We start from the raw sequence: 20,204 nt of genomic DNA, 5'->3' as shown, positions 1-20,204 counted from the left end.
TCTAGCTTCCTTTTTGTAGTTAATTTACAATAGGTCTTCTCTTCAATGGTGTAGACCTAAAGGAGGATTAATTGAAAAGCCATTTGGTATCTTCTTGCAGCTGAACACAAATCTTAGCTAAGATTTATCAAGAGATCAGCCTTGTCCATGGAGCAGCAAAGATTAGCCAGGCTTTAAAATAAACTCTTTGAAAAAGTTCACTAAAAATAAACCATCCATGCAGAAAGAGGCATGAGGACTACAAGAGAAGGATACTGCTTAAGACAATGAGAGCTCACATCCAAAGAAAGAACACACCTGATTTGTTTGGAAAGGAGTGAAATCTTAACATGGATACATGTGTTTTTCTTTATTGGCTTCATATGTGAACAGATCTTAGTACTCATCAGAGCTGGTGCTAGGCATAAGCAAATTAAACAACTGCTTATGGGACTAAGCAACTCAAGGGTCTCCCCTATTCAATTTTTATTATGTGGTGTATGTGTGTGTGTTTGTTTTTGCTTAGTGTTCCCAGTGGGCTAGCTACATCTCTTGATATCCCTACTATTCAAGTGACATAGCTCTAAAGGCTATTTCCAAAAATTACATGGTCCCCTGTGACTAAACAATGCATCCAACCAACAAGTATCCTTATACATTGGAACTCTTCAATTAAAAAGACAACAAGACATTGACTTCTAGTAGGGGCCATAAGAGCTTTCTCTGAATAAGGTTTCAAACAAGAACTATTTTGGAATCTTTCTACAGTCTGTGTTAGATAGAAGGTCAAACTAGATGACCTCCTGACCTCAGAAACTATGAATCTATGTGACCAATCCATGTATTTGACAAATCATTACATTTCCTGGTGATTTAGGGGACCTTTTATTGTGCGAAAGAGATAGCTAGGAAAGAGAATGATTTATGATTCCTCAAGTCAACATAAAAGGAGAAATACACCCCCCCCTTAAAACAAGCCTTTAATGGCTGTTGTGAAGGATGATAATTAGCTAGACTGATTAGGCAATCAAGTAATCAAGGCCTTTACTGTTTGTTTTTAGTAAAGTTTATTAGAGATTTAACATAAAATTAGATAGTATAAGTGGAGACAATTAAAAAACCCCAAGCAACTCATTAAGTCTATATTATTTGCATTGCTACACCCAGAAGCCCTAGTCATGGACCAATATCCACTGTTATAGGCACCATACAAATTTACTTTCTCTTGTCCTTAAGTCATGCACTTTAGTTATTTAGACCACCACTATTTCTACCAATAAAAAATATTCCATTTGCACCTTGCTATAGAAAATCATTAGTTTTATTGTTTCTGGGTATGTCTACACTGCCACCCTACTTTGAACTAGGGTGGCTAATGTAGGCATTCGAACTTGCAAATGAAGCCCGGGATTTAAATATCCTGGGCTTTATTTGCATGTTCCCAGGCGCCACCATTTTTAAATGCCCTGTAGTTCGAACTCTCTGTCTGCGGCTACACGCAGCACGGACTAGGTAGTTCAAATTAAAGCTCCTAATTCGAACTACCGTTACTCCTCCTGCAATGAGGCATTTAAAAATGGCAGCGCATTTAAACTATGGGGTTTATTTAATATGGGCATATTTAAATCCCGGGCTTCATTTGCAAGTTCGAATGCCTACATTAGCCACCCTAGTTTGAACTACGATGGAATGTAGACATACCCCCAGTTAATATTCTAAGTTTTTGCATGAGTGAATTCCAAAGCCTACATGTACCAAAAGTTGCTGTTATTGCCATCCATGGATGAAATGAAGACAGAGAGTGTCTCCTAAAAAACAGGATCAAATACATCAGAGCATGTAGTACTATGGAAAAATTATTGACTTTTTCCACATTAATTCAGAAAGTCTTGCTAATCTCCCAAATTGCAAATGTTTGTTTATTTAAATTTAAGAATATAATCAATGTGTCTTCGTGCATATACCAACTGCAGTCTGTTATGTTGTTTGTGAATCTAGGATGTTGAGCCAAGTTCATTGGTGATGTAAACAAAGATACAAGTGAATTATCATTGGCAGTAAGGGTTTTAAATTAATCAGGATCAAGTTTGGCCCCCATCTAATATGAGATGATCAGAAAATGACTTGCACCAATTTGGCTTTCAACGGGTGTGCAAAACAAGTATAATGTGCAAACTGAGCAGATGCCTCGAACCTGACTTTAATAATGGGGACCTGTTCATGTGGATGGCTTTGAAAAATCAAGGCCCCATTCCATAACAAATGGATTCATATTCTACTGTTGTACCACATATTCCTGCTGTTTTCAGCATAACTTGTACCTGGTGTGGAACTTACATTACTGTCTTCAGTATTTGGGAGATAGCCCAAAGTTACATGAAAGTTCTACTGTTTACCCCAGTCTGACTATGATCCCCTGAGTCTCCCAGGAAAGTCTTTGGGAAGTTTATTAATAGGGTTAGAAATGGAGGGGAAAGTATTGGACATACACCTAAGACTCATATTTCGCTTATGTCTTTAATTTTTTACACGAATTAAATGAAATTCAATCAATTTTTTGTAGGAAGAATAAACATTTCAAAAGTATCTGAGAAATTTGAAGGTCAATGGGACTTTGGCTCCTAAGTCACTTAGGCATTTTTGAATATTTTACCTGAGATTCTCTCATCAGATCTATCAAGGACTATTATCAGATGACCCATTCCTCTCCACATTAGAGCTAAGAAAATCAGAAATAAGGTTATCAGTTCATCAAAGATCTTGGAAAATGATGATAACTGAAATTAATACTTTACCATTTGTTTGCCCTGGACTGTAATCTTTGAGGGATGTGAATGACAGATGGGTTGCAGTACTAAAATGTCATGTTAGTACTTGATGAAGTGGACTTGAATTGATTAAACTCTGCCATTATTTTGAGTGGCAGATTTTGCCTTATTACAGCTCCTCCTGCAGCATTTTAGCTGCTTCAGCTTTACCTCTGGAGAAGGAATAACTGTTGGGTGTATTTTTAGAATAGTTACTACTGAAGCTGCAGTTTGGCATAAACAGAAACTGAAATAAGGGTTACTGAAGAAAAGTTGGCTTAGTTTACTTTCTGCACAATGTTCTATGCTTTCAAAAACATTCTGGGCTTTACTTTTGTGTGTCAGCAAATAAAGTTATTAGCTATAAAATATGGAAGCAACTGCACTGGTCAGTGAGTTAGGAAATATATTTACCACATACAGGCAGTCCCTGACTTACGCGGATCCGACTTATGTCGGATCCGCACTTACGAACGGGACTTTCTTGCCCTGGAGCTCACAGGCAGCGGTCAGCCACCTCGACCTCCGGGGCGAGAAAAGCTGCCCCTGGTCTGCTGGGGACTGTCTCCAGCAGACCAGGGGCATCGGGAGCAAAGCCACAGCCTCGGCGGGGTCCCGTGCTTCTGAGGCTTTGCTCTGACAAAGCCTCAGAAGCGCGGGACCCCGCCATGGCTGCGGATTTGCTCCCGCTGCCCCTGGTCTGCTGGGGACCGTCTCCAGCAGACCAGGGGCACCGGGAGCAAAGCGGGTCCCGCGCCAAAGCAAAGCCACAGAGGCGAGGCACCCCGCCGCTGCGGCTTTGCTCCCCATGTCCCTGGTCTGCTGGGAGAGGGGGGGGCGCAGCTAGTGTGCCCCCCCCCCAGCAGACCAGGCTTTTGTTGTGGACCCTGGGGCAGAGCAGCTGGGGCGCTGCCGGTTGGTCCCGCAGCGCCACTCTGGGCACTACTGGACCAACCCGGCAGCACCCCAGCTGCTCTGCCCCAGGCATCCTGAATCAGCCGCTGCTGGTCAGTTTCAGCAGCGGCTGAATCAGGATGCCTGGGGCAGAGCAGCTGGGGTGCTGCTGGGTTGGTCCAGTAGCGCCGAGGAGCAGCGCTACTGGAGCAACCCAGCAGCACCCCAGCTGCTCTGCCCCAGGCGTCCCCAAGTCAGCCGTTGCTGAAACTGACCAGCGCTGACTACAGGAAGCCTGAGGCACAGTTGCTCTGCCCCGGGCTTCCTGGAATCAGCGGCTGATCAGTTTCAGCAGCAGCTGACTTGGGGTTCTTAAGTTGAATCTGTATGTAAGTCAGAATTGGCGGTCAGTTTCAGCAGCGGCTGAATCTGGACGCCAGTTCCGACTTACATACAGATTCAACTTAAGAACAAACCTACAGTCCCTATCTTGTACGTAACCCGGGGACTGCCTGTACATGATATGATACATATATTTAGAATGAATAGTGATTGACACTATTTTAGTGCAGTCAAAACAATGGGGTTTGTACTTTGCTTCTCAGTATTGGAGAAGCTCCACAATAAGCTCTTTGCAAAATTAGGTGGAATATTTATATTTCTCTAACAAAATATTTCATGGTAATTATTCTGGGAAACGCAAAAGTGATTTAATATGCTAGGAGATATTGGTTTCCTCTTTGATTTCTCTTTCTAAAGAGGTCATTTGGGAGGTGCAGTTGGAACAAGGAAGCATTTAGTGTAAGATTTGTGTTAAAACTCTTTGCTTTTCAAACACATTTGTCAAGGAATTTTATATTAATAATTCAAAGGCCTGAGTCATTTAAAATATTGACAAGTGAAATATTCAGACAATTATCCACTGGAAACTAAATTAAGGGAGCAGATACCAAAATGTTTGTCTATCAGTCAAAACTTAGTATTTTGCTATTGAAACTATTGAATTTAACAGAGTAACAGTATAAAAGAAAAATAAGGCCAGTGGTTTTTCAGGTCTAACAAGTGCTGCAGAACTATGCCCCGATTCTAATTTGGGCTGCTGTATACTAGGAATAATTGCATGGAAATAGGCTAAATTCCCTAACCACTTACAACTGCGCAACTTTCATTTATCTTAATGAAAATTTTATTGCATACATGTAAGAAGAATTTGACTCACTCTCTGTGTATTATACTTAAATTTCCTCTTGTATCCCACTCTTCTAAATGCATTGTAAAAATCAATCGCAACTCCCATGTTTCCCATTAACCAACTGTATAACTGAGTTCACTGGAGCTACTTCTGGGGTAACTGAAATCAGAATTTGGCCTCTGTCTTTTCATAGAGCACAGCTATAAATAAGGTAGGAACATAGTGATAATGGTGGTCTACATACATTTATTTTTGATTCACAAACATGCTGCAGATATATCAAAAGCAATGAAATAGTTAAAAATTAGTCACAGAATGAGACATGACAGGGGTACAATTTTGCTTAAAATATGTCAGAAAGGCTCTTCAGTGTATCAGAGTTTTACAATTTTCTATACTATTTTTTGAATCCTGTTTTCACTCTCTAAAGACACATGGACTAAAGTGACCTGGCTATTATTTACTATGCCTGTAACTGTGCTTTTAACAGGAACATGAAATATAGATAATTTCACTGGCTCCCGTAGAGACCTCTGTGGTGCAGGAGACATAAAATACATTGGGAGCTGAGACCTTAACAATGGAATAATTAAAGGATACTTTGCAACTGTCCTAAATATGGTTATGTATTTTTATCAATAGCACACTAGAGCGATTGTTTTGAATAATAATCAAGGTAGAAAGGAACAGAAATGCACTAGGATGTAATTGCCCTCATTTCAAATTAGTCCATGGGGTTGTCTGATTATGACCTGAAGAGGCACCTCAGCCTGCCAAGACCAGTTGTGGTTACAGGATAAAAGAGGAAGCTGTGGACTCCCTGAGGCCACCTTCTCAATTTCTATTTTGCCACAGTTATTTGTATGATTCCCAGTCTTGAGAGACTTTCTAAGAATAGAAAATGACAGACAGCTTGCAGGATTACCAATGAGAGGTGCCTGGCAGGTATGTGGCTAGTAAGACAGTTTGAGTAATAATATATGGAGACAGGCATATTTCATAGAATTTAAATAATCAAGTCCAATTCCTGGCCCTTATGGCAAGACCAAATACCATTCCTGACAGATTTGCCCTAGAGCCTAAATGGCCTCCTCAAGGATTGAACTCTCAACCCTAGATTTATGGAACCAATGCTCAAACTGCTGAGCTATCCCTTTGTGAGTTGCTCCTAAAGTTCTTTATTAGAGCACGCTCCAGTGATTTTGCAGGTCAATAGATGAATTTCTATTTTCCTTTTTAAAAAATATAAAACCTTTTGGCTATGTCTACACTCGCGGCTTCTTGTGCAAGAACATCTTGTGCAAGGGTTCTTGTGCAAGAAGTCTTGCGCAGGAAAACGTCCACACTGCCATGTGCGTGCTATGCTTTTGCGCAAGAGCTCCCATGGCAATGTGGATGCTCTTGTGCCATAAAACTACGACAGCCATTTTAGCCATAGGGCTTTCTTGGGCAAGAAATCCCTGCTGAGTGTCCACACTGCCTCTTGTGCAAGAGCTCCTGCGCAAGAGGGCTTACACCTGTTAAAAAAGAGCATAGCTCTTGCGCAAGAAGCCCTCTCTTACCACGCCGTACTGTAAATTTCCTTGCGTAAGAGCGGGCGGGCAGTGTAGATGCTCTGCGGATTCTTGTGCAAGAACGGCCATACTTGCGCAAGAAGCCACGAGTGTAGACATAGCCTTTTTGTGGTGCTAATGATAAAATGATAGTAATGCAGTACTTTGTACTTCTGTTATAACTTTCAAAATAGTTTCTAAAAATGCTTTAGTAAAAAATTATAGTACACATCCGTAGACAGTAAAAATTAATACTATTTTAGGACATGGTAAACTGAGGCATACAGCAACTCAGCAACATGACTCTGGCTACGTCTAGACTACAGGCTTTTGTTGACAGAAGTTTTGTCAACAGATACTGTCAACAAAGCTTCTGTCGACAAAGAGTGTCTAGACCACATCCAGTTCTGTCGACAAAGCAAGCCACTTTGTCAACATGACAGTGGAGACACAAAGGACAGTGTAGATGCAATAACGCCTTCTGTCGACAGAACTCTGTCAACAAAAGGCATTAGTCCTCATAGAATGAGGTTTACAGCCGTCAACAAAACTGCTAAGTTCTGTCGATATTATGTTGACAGAACTCAACGGCAGTGTAGACGTAGGTATAGTTTTGTGGACAAAAGTCCATGTTTGTCGACAAAACCCTGTAATCTAGACACACCCTTCAAGTCCCTGTTATAAGTGCCTGTGGGCAAATTCTTGACTAGTAGAAGCAAATTTAGCCCCACTGAAGTCAATGAAACTGAGCCATCTTATTTCAGTGTAAATGTAGTCTTAGAAATACATATGAAATCATATTATCAGTTATTCTTCTAGTCTGCATCCTGACCTGGCCCAAAGAAAGAATGCACAAACACACACTCTCTATACATCTGCATTACTCAGTGTTATCATTACTCAGGGTATGTCTACACTGCAAAAGTTAATTCAAAATAACAGCCGTTATTTCGAATTAACTTCAATAGCGTCTATACAGGCAAACCGCTATTTCAGATTAAATTCGAAATAGCGGAGCGCTTAATTCGAATTTGGTAAACCTCATTCTATGAGGAGTAACACCAAATTTGAAATAGCTATTTCAAATTAAGTGCTGTGTAGACACTTAATTCGAAAAAGGGGGCCTCCAACCCTTCCCAGGGAGCCCTGGTGGCCACTCTGGGCACAACCAGGAAAACTTACTCTCCTCTCCCCCAGCCCCGGAACCATTAAAGGGGTAGACCCTGGTCACAGTGCCTGTGCCAGCTCCAAGCCTGCCAGCCCAGAGCCAGCAGTGGCCACCGAGGCCCCTGACCCAGTGGCCCCAAAACATGAGCCAGCAAGCCACTGGCAGCCAGCCCTCCACCACTCCCCAGGAGCAGTCTGCCAGCTCCCAGGAGTCTGACAGGGGATGGAGAAGGCAGGTGCCTTCCTGGTCCAGGGCGGAGATCATGTGCCTTATTCAGGTTTGGGGGGGATGCCTCCAATGTCCATGATCTCCACACTAGACCAAGGAATGAGGTTGTCTATGACAGGATAGCTGCCAGCCTGGCCACCAAAGGCCACATGCGAATCCAGGAGCAGGTCTGCATGAAAATCAAGTTGGTCTGGTTAGACCCGCAAGTTGGTCTGGTTAGACCTGGGCCCTGAGCTTCCCCTCCCCCTTCTTCCCCTTGCTTCCCCCTTCCAGCTCCCTCCTCCCAGGTTTCCCCCTCCTCTTTCCCACCCTCTCTCTTCCCCATCTCCCCAGAGGTTCATCCCCCCCCCCAGTTTTGTTCAATAAACCCAGTTTCTATTTTTGAACATCAGGAAGGGGGGCTAGGGAGGGGTAAGTGGAAGGATGTGAGGGAGGAATGGGGCACAAGCCCCCGGTGGAGAGGACCAGGGTGGCTCTGAGGGCTCCTCGGGGTGGACACTCTCCTGCAGGGCCTCCTGGATCCTGACAGCCCCCTGATGGACCCCCCTGGATAGCAGCCTGCAGCAAGTGCAGCTGGGCTGATGGCAACAACCCCACAAGATGCACTGGCATGCTCTGGGGCAGCTCTGGCTTCTTGTGGCATAGTGCTGTGGTGTCCCAAGTGCGGGCACTCAAGGCACTCCAAGACAAGACTGCTTTGCTGTCTCTCATCGAGGTAGACAAGCAAGCGGGGAACTCTGAGAACTGTCTGTCCGGGGTGGGGGTAGGGTCCCTTTAAGAGCTCAGATAGCCTCAGGCAGCAGCCCCACACACTAAGTCCTAACCTGATGCCCTGCCGGCACTGCTTCCAGCCAGCCTTAACTTTGGTTCAGGGTCCACTCAGTGTGGACGTGCTATTTTGAAATAGCAAAATACTATTTCAAAATAGTTTTTGTGTATAGATGCGTTATTTTGAATTAGCTTAATTCAAATTAACTATTTCAAATTAAGTTAACTCGATTTAATGCTGTAGTGTAGACATACCCTCAGTCTCTGAGCTGTGGATTCTTTTCTATCAGAACTTTGGAATGGTTACCGGATATCATGACAGTCTTTTATTGCTTTTGAGTCCAAACATCTTTTCTGTTAAGTCTGCTACCCAATTCTTCTCTGATGTCCTTTCTGCTTTAGCATTATTAGCTTTGGATCTTAAGCAAAGTAAGCTGTCAGGGATGAGAGGAAGGGGCCTCTCATGGACTGGTAACTGTTTAAAAGATCCAAGTTAAATAAGCCTACATCTACACTACAGCCTATTCTGTGTCTTTTGAGTACGCCCGTTATTGCAAAATATAACAGGCTCACTATTCCAGTGTCTTGTAAACCTCATTCCATGAGGAGTAAGGGATGTTTCAGAATAGCGATTTATTTTGAAATAAGTGCTGTGTAGACAACACCAAATTTCAAAATGAGCTATTTAAAAATTAACTCAGAATAAGATATGCAATTTGCGTAGTTCTGGGTGCAGTGTAGATGCAATCTAAGAGACCAGCCCTGTGCACTACTTCATCTGTACCTTATAGGTACTACACCTTGAGTCCATGGCATACACAGTCTATGGTGATATGGCATAAGAGGGGATCCAGACTGTCGGGTAACAAGTGAGTTTCCAATGATGCCTCTCAGATTCTCTGGTTGAGATACAACAATTAAAAACTCAGGGTTTGATTCACCAATGTACTCAGGCTTCAGACCCCAGATACTCGGTAGCAGAAAGTCTGTCAAGGTGGGTGAAGTGAGGCATATATAACTGGCAATATACATATGCATCATTGCTACACGGTGGAACCCAGAACATAAGCTATGGACAGAAAGAAAGGGAGAGGATGAGGCTACCAGAAATATGAATGAGTTTCCAATGGAACATCAGAGTTGTAAATCTGCTGTCCGTGTGACACTGGTACTATCACTTGCCTTCCTACTGGGAACAATTCTGTCCTCTCATCTCATCAGTATGCATTCTCCATTGTGTTTGTAGGATGAATCTGAAGCTATGGGCCAGATCTTCAGCTAGCTAATCCTCTCCAGCCTCCTTCTCCTCGCGTACACCAGAAAAAACAAAGGCGAGACTTACAGTCTAAAAGATCAGCAAACCCGGACTTGGATAGACTCAGATCTGTCTGAACTTGCAGCAGACCAGAGGTCACAGAGCTCCCAGCACTTTTTTTGTAACTGCAATTGATTTTGTTGTTTGTTTTCAATGTGAGCATAAGTCCGATTTGGACACACATGGACAACAAACACACACCGAGCCACACACCACATGTTTTTCTTTCTGATTGGCTAGAGTTCCCCTGTAAGAAACCAATCACATGTGAAAACTGTTGGGGGAAGCAGAGCAAATTAGCAAAGAGATAATAGTAGTTATCACTGGCTGTTTACAGCCTGCCAAGATTCATTCCATTTAGGTCACAGAAAAGCTTCTTGAATCTTTAATAGGATATGATCTAAACCCAAACCATTCCATATGACTAATAAATTGCATTTTGTTAGCTCCAGTGCTTCTACCTTCAGATTAATGTGAGTTCCATACTTTTTAGACAATCTTTCCTAATCTTTAGATCTAAATGCATCCCATCAGGGGCCCGCTTTTTTTCTCCTTTTTTTGTGTATGTCATTTGTGCCAGAAAACGGGGTTGTGAAAAGAAGTTAGAGACGTGAGTGTTTCTATGTATTAAAGAAAAGAAGGTGGCATTGATTCACGTTACTAGCTCCATTTACTTTATTATGCACTGATTTCCATACCCTCCCCGCCATTCTGAGTCTTCACTCCATTTGGTATTTCTTTCCATTTGACCCAGACAGCTTTTGAGACAGAGCATACGTACTGGACATTAAACAGAGCAGATTGGAAGGTGTTGACCTTTCAATCTGCTCTGTTTAATGTCCAGTACATATGGATTCTGGCCCACTGACTTCAAGCAAAGTATAATTTGTGTTTGAGTGAGAATCAGGCCTGATGGCTCAAGATCAGAGGAGTCAGAAGATAGTTAAAAGATACAATTGCATTCTCCTCAGATTCTGCTGCTGGATGTACCTTGGTTGGATCTGAGAGCTTGGTACTCCTTTTGTCCTGATTCTCGGGGATAAATATTCACTTCAGAATTTTGGGCCAGTGCTGGCTGACATACTAACAGCATTGTCCTCATATTGGAAGGCCCAACAGACATTTGGGACCATCATGTGTCAAGCATTAAGTTTACTGGTGGCAGTACTAACCTCTGATATCTGGCATTGTCCTTTCCATTTTATGGGGAAGGTGGAAGGGGTGTTAATCACAATTTGTGTTGCCATACTTATAACTTAAGAATTTCACTTCAAAATAAAATAATGTGATAAAAACCTGTTGTCATCTCCTTGAGCCATTGGTTGGTGAAGATAGTATCACTACAAGCATGGGATGAAAGCCGGAGACCTGGAAAGTTAGGTGCTGCCAATAAATAGTGGTGTTTTCAATGGGGCTTTTTTTAAAAAAACAAGAGACTAATGAATCACTCTTTTTCTTAGAATTGCACAATTCTAACTGCAATCTTTACAATCTTTACAATATCACTTTAAATAACAGCAAAATAATTCATCAGAAGAAGTAGGTTTTGCCCGTGAAAGCTCATGAAACCATTTTTTGTTAGTCTCTAAGGTGCTGCAAGACTATTAATTGTTTTTTAATTTTTTTTTCAGCCAAATAATAGAAAAGGTATTTTCAATCACAAATGGCAATAGGTTTTGGTTTTGATATCCAAAGCAACCAATTCTGTTCTGAATTTCTCCTGTCTATATAAGAAACCCAGGTGAAGTAAACTGTGAGAGATCAGAATTGGACCCACGATACTCCAAATTGCTTCATACTGACATTACAGTAACTGTAGGTCAGCACAACAGTGATTAGATGCTCAACAATATCTCATCATCTTAAATGTAAGAACCTACTTTACTGAGTGATGGAATGTCATCCATTACACTGGCTTATTTCCATAAGTATTATATAAAAAGTTCCATGCTGTCTTTCAATTCCACTGGGGCAGGGTTGGATGGTAGGAGCTGCATTTCAGTATCTTATCTAAGGGACAGCACCCTACCAAGGGCGGTCTTGCTTTTCCTAGTAATATACCACCATCCCAAAGTTCTGTGATGCATCTTGAACTCCCAACATTTCATCCCACAAACTAGACTAGTATATGTAGTCAGACTGATTCTTTGGTATTATCCAGATGTAGAGCCAAATTACGTTCTCACAGATACTGATTAAATTGACCTTAATGTGAAATTGAGAGAAGAATTTGGCCAATCAGTAGGAAGAAAAAAAATGCTTGAAATGCATCACATGATCCATGGTCTTCAGAGCATGGAATTCCTCTTAGACTTCTCGCCTTTAAATTAATTTTAAATAAAGCAAGAGAAAGGCATTTCATAGTTTGGAAATAATGAAGCATGTATTTAATTAGGCTGCAAGGTAGAGAAAAAAGTGTAGAAGATGAACTGTGGTCTTTAAATAACTGAATATAAAATAGTCAAACAGATTTGTGTCATTGAAATAATGTGAAATTCATATTAAATAGATATAGATTAATTACTAAGTCTTCCTTTAGCTTAAGACTGTGTAGCAAAGTCATTAAATATATATATTTAATTTCATCTTTGGTTTTTAAAACTTCTACTAATTGCATGGGACGGTTTTGGAAGTTCAGATGAGGGTTAAGTCCATTTTCTCTAAAATAGCATAGAACAGCTGTAGAATATTATACACGCAGAGATTATAACATTTTAGTGTAGTGACAATGAAATATAGTAGAAGAGTGAATCATTTGCTTTACTCTACTGGTTTTCCTATGGGGCAGTGAGATAATGGAAATGAAATTTTTGGTTTTCATTGTATTGCTTTCCCTCTCTGCTTCAGTTTTCTTTTCTCTAAGGAGGAATATTTGCCACTTTGTTACTCCATTTTCTACAGAGATGGCCTAAAAGTGCAGTGAGTATTGAGTACCTGTCAATTCAGTCACATTTTGATCCACGATTTTGATTCAGACTTTTGCAAGAGAAAGGATAATTTACAAAATCTAAGTTTCAGGTTTTCAGACACTCATTGGACATTCATGGATATTTGCAGCTGTTTTTATTTGGGTTTCTCTCTAATTTTTAACACTTATTTTCAAAGGAATTTGTAATTTTCCTGTCCCATTCAAATCAGATTTAAAAACACTGAGGCTGTGTCTAGACTACATGCCTCCGTCGATGGAGGCATGTAGATTAGACAGATAGGCAAAGGGAAATGAAGTAGCATGAAGTGGGATGAGGTTTACTGGGGCTGCCGACAAAGGGCTTTGATGTCGGCAGGGGAGTGTCCAGACTAGCGCGCTGATCCGACAAACAGCTAATCAGCTGTTTGTCGGCTCAGCGCGGCAGCCATGTAAATTTAAATGAAGCCGCGATTATTTTAATCGCGGCTTCATTTCCCTTTTTCGAATACACAAATCTACATGCCTCTGTCGACGGAGGCATGTTCCACACAGTTCAATCAAATAACATTTAACTTCAAGTTCTGTTGTCCTGTGGTTTAAGCACAGAACTCAGAGACAAAATATTTAAGTACTATTCCATCTGTACCATGTGTGCTGTCTGACATTGGGCAATTCCCATCTGTGAAATAACAAGGTCTATTGTATCTCACATGGGTTGAACTGAGCCGTAATTACTTCATGCCTGCGAATGGTGCTTTGAAGACCTTTGGATAGAAGACACTACGAAAATGCATAATACCAGGAGACTATGTTTTCTTAATTCAAGGCAAAGAAGTGTGACAGGACATAAGGAAATAGATCTTAACTCTGAAATGCAGGCAACAGCATCTCCTGTCTGGGCTCTGCAGCTGGATACAGCCCTCAAGGAGCCCAAGGTCTGCATGGCTTTGTTGGAAATCAAAAGGCACTCCTGGCCAGTGTGTAAACCCCAGTAATAAGTGAAGGTTTCGAAGGAAGGCTTTTAGTGACTGATACTTAGGATAAGACCTTGTTCATTCCCAGCCATAAGCTTCTCCATGGAATTCAGGCAAGATAAATGATACAGCATTTATCAGTCTGAACAGCAGCAAAGTAAATGTGGCAATAACAGCAGATGAAAAGCTTTTGATCGCTAAATGCTTCCTTTTGGTTTACACGTAGATTATATATTGGGAAAACTTTCCTCAGGGCTTTTGACCTGACCTTGTGAAGAGCATGGTTTCTCTTTTTTATTTTATAGGTAGACATTTGGGCCCAAAATCACTACTGATGTGAATTATGGTGCACTTTATGCACATCTGATATGCAATAAGTGCCGAAATGGATACGATTTACAAAATGAGAAGGCGGATGGATAGCAGGGAAAGTAATGAACAGGCAAGTTACTTCCCATAGGTGGTGAGAAAAATAGTTGGATAATAAAGACCCATGTGTACGCCCATCTTTCCTTCTCCATCTTTTTTTGATCTTTCAGAGATTTTAGGCAACATTTTTTAGTCAGGCTGTTCCCCTCAATTATTGCTCTGATTAATTAATTTCAGATCAGTGCCATGAGGGTGCATATGCAGAGGGGTTCTGTTCTGAGAGGGCTGCTGATACAACTAATTCAGCTCCCAGAGATGTGTAGGTTGGGGAGAAATGTACCAGCAATCCGAGTCAGCACCTCCACCAAGGAACACAAAAAAACACCCAGCCTTCCATTGAGAAGAGATCAACTCAATCTGGGTGTTTTTTATGGGACAAATGAGTATTAAGAAGTACAGTACATTGAGTTGAGATCCCATGGGTCTATTCTACTTTCTACTTGCTGTAATTAAATTACTATTGAATTAAATTCAATTTGTTTAATTGAACTGAACCATTCATGCTCCAGATTGCTACTATTTAAAATAATACAATGTCTACTCTTTACTTTGATAAGTTGCAATCACTTTAAGGAGCTATTATAGGGCACTGCAGTGGGTCATCAGTTAATGAGTTAGGAACAGGCCAATATTCTGAATACCTCAGGAGAAGTGAAGGATCCAGGGAAAATGATTTCACATTTAATTTCTTGAATGGTGATTATTACCCAGCCCCTATGAGGTGCAGTAATGAATTTCAATCAAAGTCATAGGAATGGTCTTGATCAAAGGGAAGAAAATTCCTTTTTTTCAAATTTTCAAATGTGAGACTCTAAAGCTAGGTACCTAACTCTCGGTGCCCACACTGAAACATTAGGTCTTCTCTCTGTAAAACAATAATGAAGAAGCAGTAAGATTATTTTGACATGCCTGTATTGCATACTGCCCAAATAATCATTTAACAACCTTGATTTCCAGAGGCAGGAAAGTAATCAATAGGAATCCCTCATCATTAGTCTTTGACATCAGCCAGTGGAGCAAATAAACATTAGAGCTTTGATAAGAGAGTCTAGTTAAAAGTCTCTTACAAGTCAGAACACTGAAGATGAGTAGGACCTTCACTGCTGTAAGCCATGGCCCCAATGTTCATGCATAGGTAAGTGGAAACTTCAGTGGTCAGACCAGATTTCTCTGGAATTTTTTTCTCTGTTTTTAGCAGAGATTTGTATACCTTTCTTCCCTATTCTAAGTGAAAAAAATGCTGCAAAATTCAGGCAGAGGTTACAAAACCAAGGCAAATAATTGGCTGATATGAAATATGCAGTGTGCTGTCACTGACTTTGGGGGTTGTAGCAGAGTGGATGTGTAATTGTTGTGTAGCCCTTCAGGCGGCAAACCAAAGGGGGAATCTATATTACCCTGGATGCTCTTCACATTGCTAGGGCCACTTTGGCTGCTGGCATAGACTGGAGCGGATTTAAAGTCATTGGTTTGTGCAAGGGCAGCAACATTCTGGCCATGCCCGTGACACACCCATTATGTACAGGAGAAGTCTGGGGTGGAGCTCAGAGCCAGCAAGTGCATTTTTAGGCCACTTGGAAATTTCCTCCTTATGGGAAATTTTTCAAGAGCCCACCTGAGGCAGCTTTGGGTCTGGGTAATGACTATGAAGAAATTTAGTGTATGGGTTAGGAGCTGGCTCCTGGAATTTATTGTGCAAACCTCTGTGATTGTGCTGGAGTGTTGTGGATTTATAAGAAGCCACATTGTCAATGTGAGTCTTAAATTTGAAAAATCAGTCACATGTAGGGAGGTCTTATAGAGATGTCTACATCAAATACTGCCAAGAATTCAGTCAGGAATAGCACATTGGAGATCATGAACTTTCATAGGCCTACATTAACATCACATCACTGGAGACTGAAGAACTGTGTTCTTGTTAGCAGACTATCTTTAAAACACAGGTTCATAGATTCCTTTCAGGAAATTAGGAGATTTAAAGAAATGTTTATTTGTTCCTGGTTTAGATAGTTGAGCCTTAGAAAATTTCATGTAATATTTTGCTGGAAACAGTGAAAACAGAAGAAAAGTTTTCAGATGTTCTATTAATCTTGGATAACTTGAATTCTATGTAATATAACTGAATCATTTGCTATAGGAAGAAACATGTCTTCTGAATTTTACAGGGGAAGTCATAATAGGCAAGCTGTATTCCTGGCTCTGAAACTAACTCACTGTATCATCTTGTGCAAATGATTTACCTTCTCCAGGGCTCATTTTCACTAACAGAAAAGTGAATGACTTTCTAATAGTTATTTTATGTTCCTAAATGTTTGTAAAGCATTCTGAGATCCCGTAGAAGTCCAAAACTAATTAGTTATTGTGTATTTTGCATTATTTCCAAAGATATTATATTTTCCCCATTCCTATTACAACATTGCTTACATTAAAAAATGCATATTTTAATTTTTTAATTCATTCTATATGTACTAAATGTATCATAACTTATTATATTGTATCATAATAATGAAGAGCTTCTGTGGCTTGTTATCTCAGTGTTATACCCAGAGAATTAATATTAGTAATTGTTATGGGTACTAAAACTATTCCATTATACAATCCTGTTTTCAGTGGCTCATAAATTTCATCTTTTGGTGCTTAACATTTTGAGACTTAGTTTCTATCCAATAGTGAATTGTTTTAAAATTGTGTGTGCAAAAACATTACAAGGTTTTTTTCAGTACTCTTATGAGTGTGAAAAAGGCTCATACTTTCATCATAACCATAATCTGGCAATTTCTAGCTATGAAGCCTCAGAGTATAAAATTCATAGAGGTGGTATGCTTCTGAGTGTTCAGATGGAGACTGGTTTGAATTTGGGTGAGTTGCGATGGTGTATTCCTGTATTTTGCCCAGTGCTTAGCCAAATCTTCACATATCAGGCACACCTGCATAACTGAGAGGAGGAGAAGAGATCTTGCTTCTAGGAAGCAACAGCAGAAGGCAGCTGGGCTAAACAACATGCTAAAAGCCAGGAAATAAACTCACACCAGTGATGTGTCTGTATCTGTGTGTGACATGGAACAGCTGAGAAAAGAAATGAAAACATAAGGAGATTAAAGGGGCATGACAGTAAGATACAGAGAGACATGCACTGACCTCGGCTAACTTGGAAAAGCTTATTAAAGGAGGAAAAAAGCATATTGTATGGTTTGGAGTTGAACATAAAGATGAAATCTTTCTCATGAGATTTATTACCAGCATGGAGAATTAACATATGGTATGCTAACATGAAGAAATAAGCATTTTGTTATTTCTAGTAGTCTTTTTCTAGGTAGAAGAAAGGAATCTTACTATAACATGACATTTAAGTGGTCATGTAAGACTAGCCATGGATGTCCCAATACTCCTGATAATCTGTTAACCAAAAGCTGCTGGTTAGATCACAGAGTCCAGAATCCATACTTAAGGCTGGAAGAAATTGCCATTGAAAGAGCGTCATTCACAGTGTATCAGATAAAAAGAATGTCTCGCTCTTTATTTGAATTTATCTTGCTCAGATAAATATAATGATGATAGTTTTGCTCTTTGTCAAATACAAATTCAGAATCGAGGATACATAAGGGCTACGTCTACACTGGCCCCATAAAACGGAATAGTCATGCAAAGCAGGTAAGTCAGAATAGGGAAATCCGCGGGGGTTTAAATATCCCCCGCGGATTTAAATAAACATGTCCACCGCTTTTTTTCCGGCTTTTCCCCAAGCCGGAAAAAAGCGGCCGACATGTTTATTTAAATCCACGGGGGATATTTAAATCCCCCGCGGATTTCCCTATTCTGACTTACCTGCTTTGCATGACTATTCCGTTTTATGGGGCCAGTGTAGACGTAGCCAAGGTGATACAGGTTGAACCTCACTAGTCCAGAACTCTTTGGAGCTAACTTTTAGTTAGCCAGATGTCCATTTTTCATGGTTGTGGCTAAGTTTCTTGTGGTCCCCTAAACTTTGTTTACAATCATCACTCCTAGTTTCCAGTGTTATTTAGCTCTAATTTACTCCTAAATGTCATCTAACAGCCCAGGAAGCAGTGGAAGGAAGTGTTGGCAATGCTGCTAGGCAATATTGACCTCCCATTGTCCAGAAAATTCTCTAGTTCAGAACCCGTCAGATTCCAAGGGTGCCAGACTAGAGAGGTTCAACCTGTAATAGATGTCCCTAGTAGGAAGTTATAATGGAATACAGAGGGCTTGTTAACATGAGGAAATTGACCAGAATAGCTATTGTATAATCATTTATCCACTAGGTATTCTGGTCAATTTCTCCATATAGACAAACCTAGAGTTTTTCATTGTTGGCGTTTTTAGCAGAGAGAGCAAGAATCAAATCAACATGGGGCTCAGCTTAGGTCTTACCCCCCAAAAGTGACTGAAGCAATAAGTAAGTTTGCTGGGCAGGGACAAGGAGAGCTTACAAAGGCCCTTGCTTTCTTGTACTTGTCCTGTGGTTTAAGAACATCTGGCCATGTCTACAGTACAAAATTATGTTGACCTAACTATATATAACTGATGGAGTAATGATGTTACTTACGTATGTCTACATGTGGCTTCTTGGGTCGGTGGGGCATGCCATCACCAGAAACACTTACATTGATTGTACAGTCAGTACGGGGCATTGGGGATGGTTTCTAAAAGCCAGTAACAGTTGACATAAACACTGCACTGACACTGCATCAACCTGGACTCTATGTTGGTCATGAGTTAGAGTTATTAAGTCAGGGTTGCAGGGCAGTTACATCAGCAGGAGTGAAACCTCCACACTTAGGTTGCTCTCTAGTGAAGTATAGTCTCTTGGGTAGACCAGATCACAGTTCCAATGTCTTGAATCTCCAACAGTACCAAAAAGCCATGTAATGCGATACTTTAAGTCAAGAACCCTAGTTTACCATCTAGGGAAGGCTCCTAGATTGCAAGCTCACAAGCTATATGTTGCCAACAAGCTACAGATGAAAATATGACTATTACAGGAAAAAGTACAGTTAACAGAAAATATATCAATGTATCTGCTATTAGTATATATTGAAATTCTTAGAGTGCTGTATTATGTATTGTTATTTCTTCAGTGGAGAGATCATTTTCTTTCTGATATCACTGGTTTATTAGTAGCTTAGTAGTTTGTTAGTACTGTAGTTTTGGTAATAATTCCATATTATCAGTGTTTGATGTATCAAAATAGTGCTGCACCGCACTCAGTAACCATTTTTCTAAGACTCTTGATTGGGCACTGTGTAGTTCAGCTCCCTCCCTTGCTAGACTACTTTTTTTTCCTTTGTGAAGTCTGCCAGGTTTATTACAGTTCCAGGATTCTTTGTGAGAACAGCAAAGAGTATTTTGGCTCATTACAGGAGACTAGAAGAAACCCTTGGAGTGGAAAGAAAGGATTTAGAAAATGAACCAAGACAGTTTCAATGATACTTAATGCAAAGAAGATTTTCTGAGACTAGAGTGCTTTAATTTGCATTCAGAATATGGACTGAGTCCATGGATATTGGAATTTAGCTCTTTCAGCATCAGACAGAATATGCAGCAAACAGACACGCAGCAAGGTAGGATCCCAGATGGCTCTGGAGCTGTAAACACTGTGCTGTCTGTCTATACCCATTAACTTCAAATCAACAGCACCTGACCAACTCCTGCCTTATTGCCTGTTCTCAACTCCAACAATTATAGCAAATAGCAAGAGCTGGTCTCCCTACGCAACAGTTACAAGGATGTTTTGGGGAGAGTAGAGAAAGGAGAAACAATATTGGTATCCTTTGCTTGTCTGGAAAATATTTTAGTATCTGGATACCAGAACACCACCAGAAAATATACTGTGCTTCACTTTTACAAGCAAAATCTAGAATATTACCATTTTGTGTACAATGTTTATTAGACTTACTATAGAAGTTACCAAAGCAGCATCCTGAATACCATGGTAATAATGATTTGCAAAGGCATTTGTAATGATTTT

At 40.6% G+C, this 20,204-nt stretch overlaps 1 protein-coding gene across 2 annotated transcripts in view; it reads left to right on the top strand.

Annotated features, from left to right (window-relative positions):
* SLC1A2 (solute carrier family 1 member 2) overlaps window positions 1-20,204 on the top strand; it is a 131,216-nt gene that overhangs the window by 31,333 nt on the left and 79,679 nt on the right. Inside the window, exon 1 of one of the 2 annotated variants that reach the window (XM_075927482.1) lies at window positions 15,203-15,350. The exons of the other annotated variant lie outside the window; for it this stretch is intronic. Within the exon in view, the coding sequence (XP_075783597.1) occupies window positions 15,328-15,350 (23 nt within the window). The 5' untranslated portion in view covers window positions 15,203-15,327. Of the gene's footprint in view, window positions 1-15,202; window positions 15,351-20,204 lie in introns of those variants that run through there. 2 annotated transcript variants of the gene reach the window in all.

This window comes from Pelodiscus sinensis, chromosome 4 (assembly GCF_049634645.1).
Source record: "Pelodiscus sinensis isolate JC-2024 chromosome 4, ASM4963464v1, whole genome shotgun sequence".
In the NCBI taxonomy this organism is placed as follows: domain Eukaryota; kingdom Metazoa; phylum Chordata; order Testudines; family Trionychidae; genus Pelodiscus; species Pelodiscus sinensis.
Note: the sequence above shows the minus strand (reverse complement) of the source record. Positions and strands in the feature narration are given on the sequence as shown.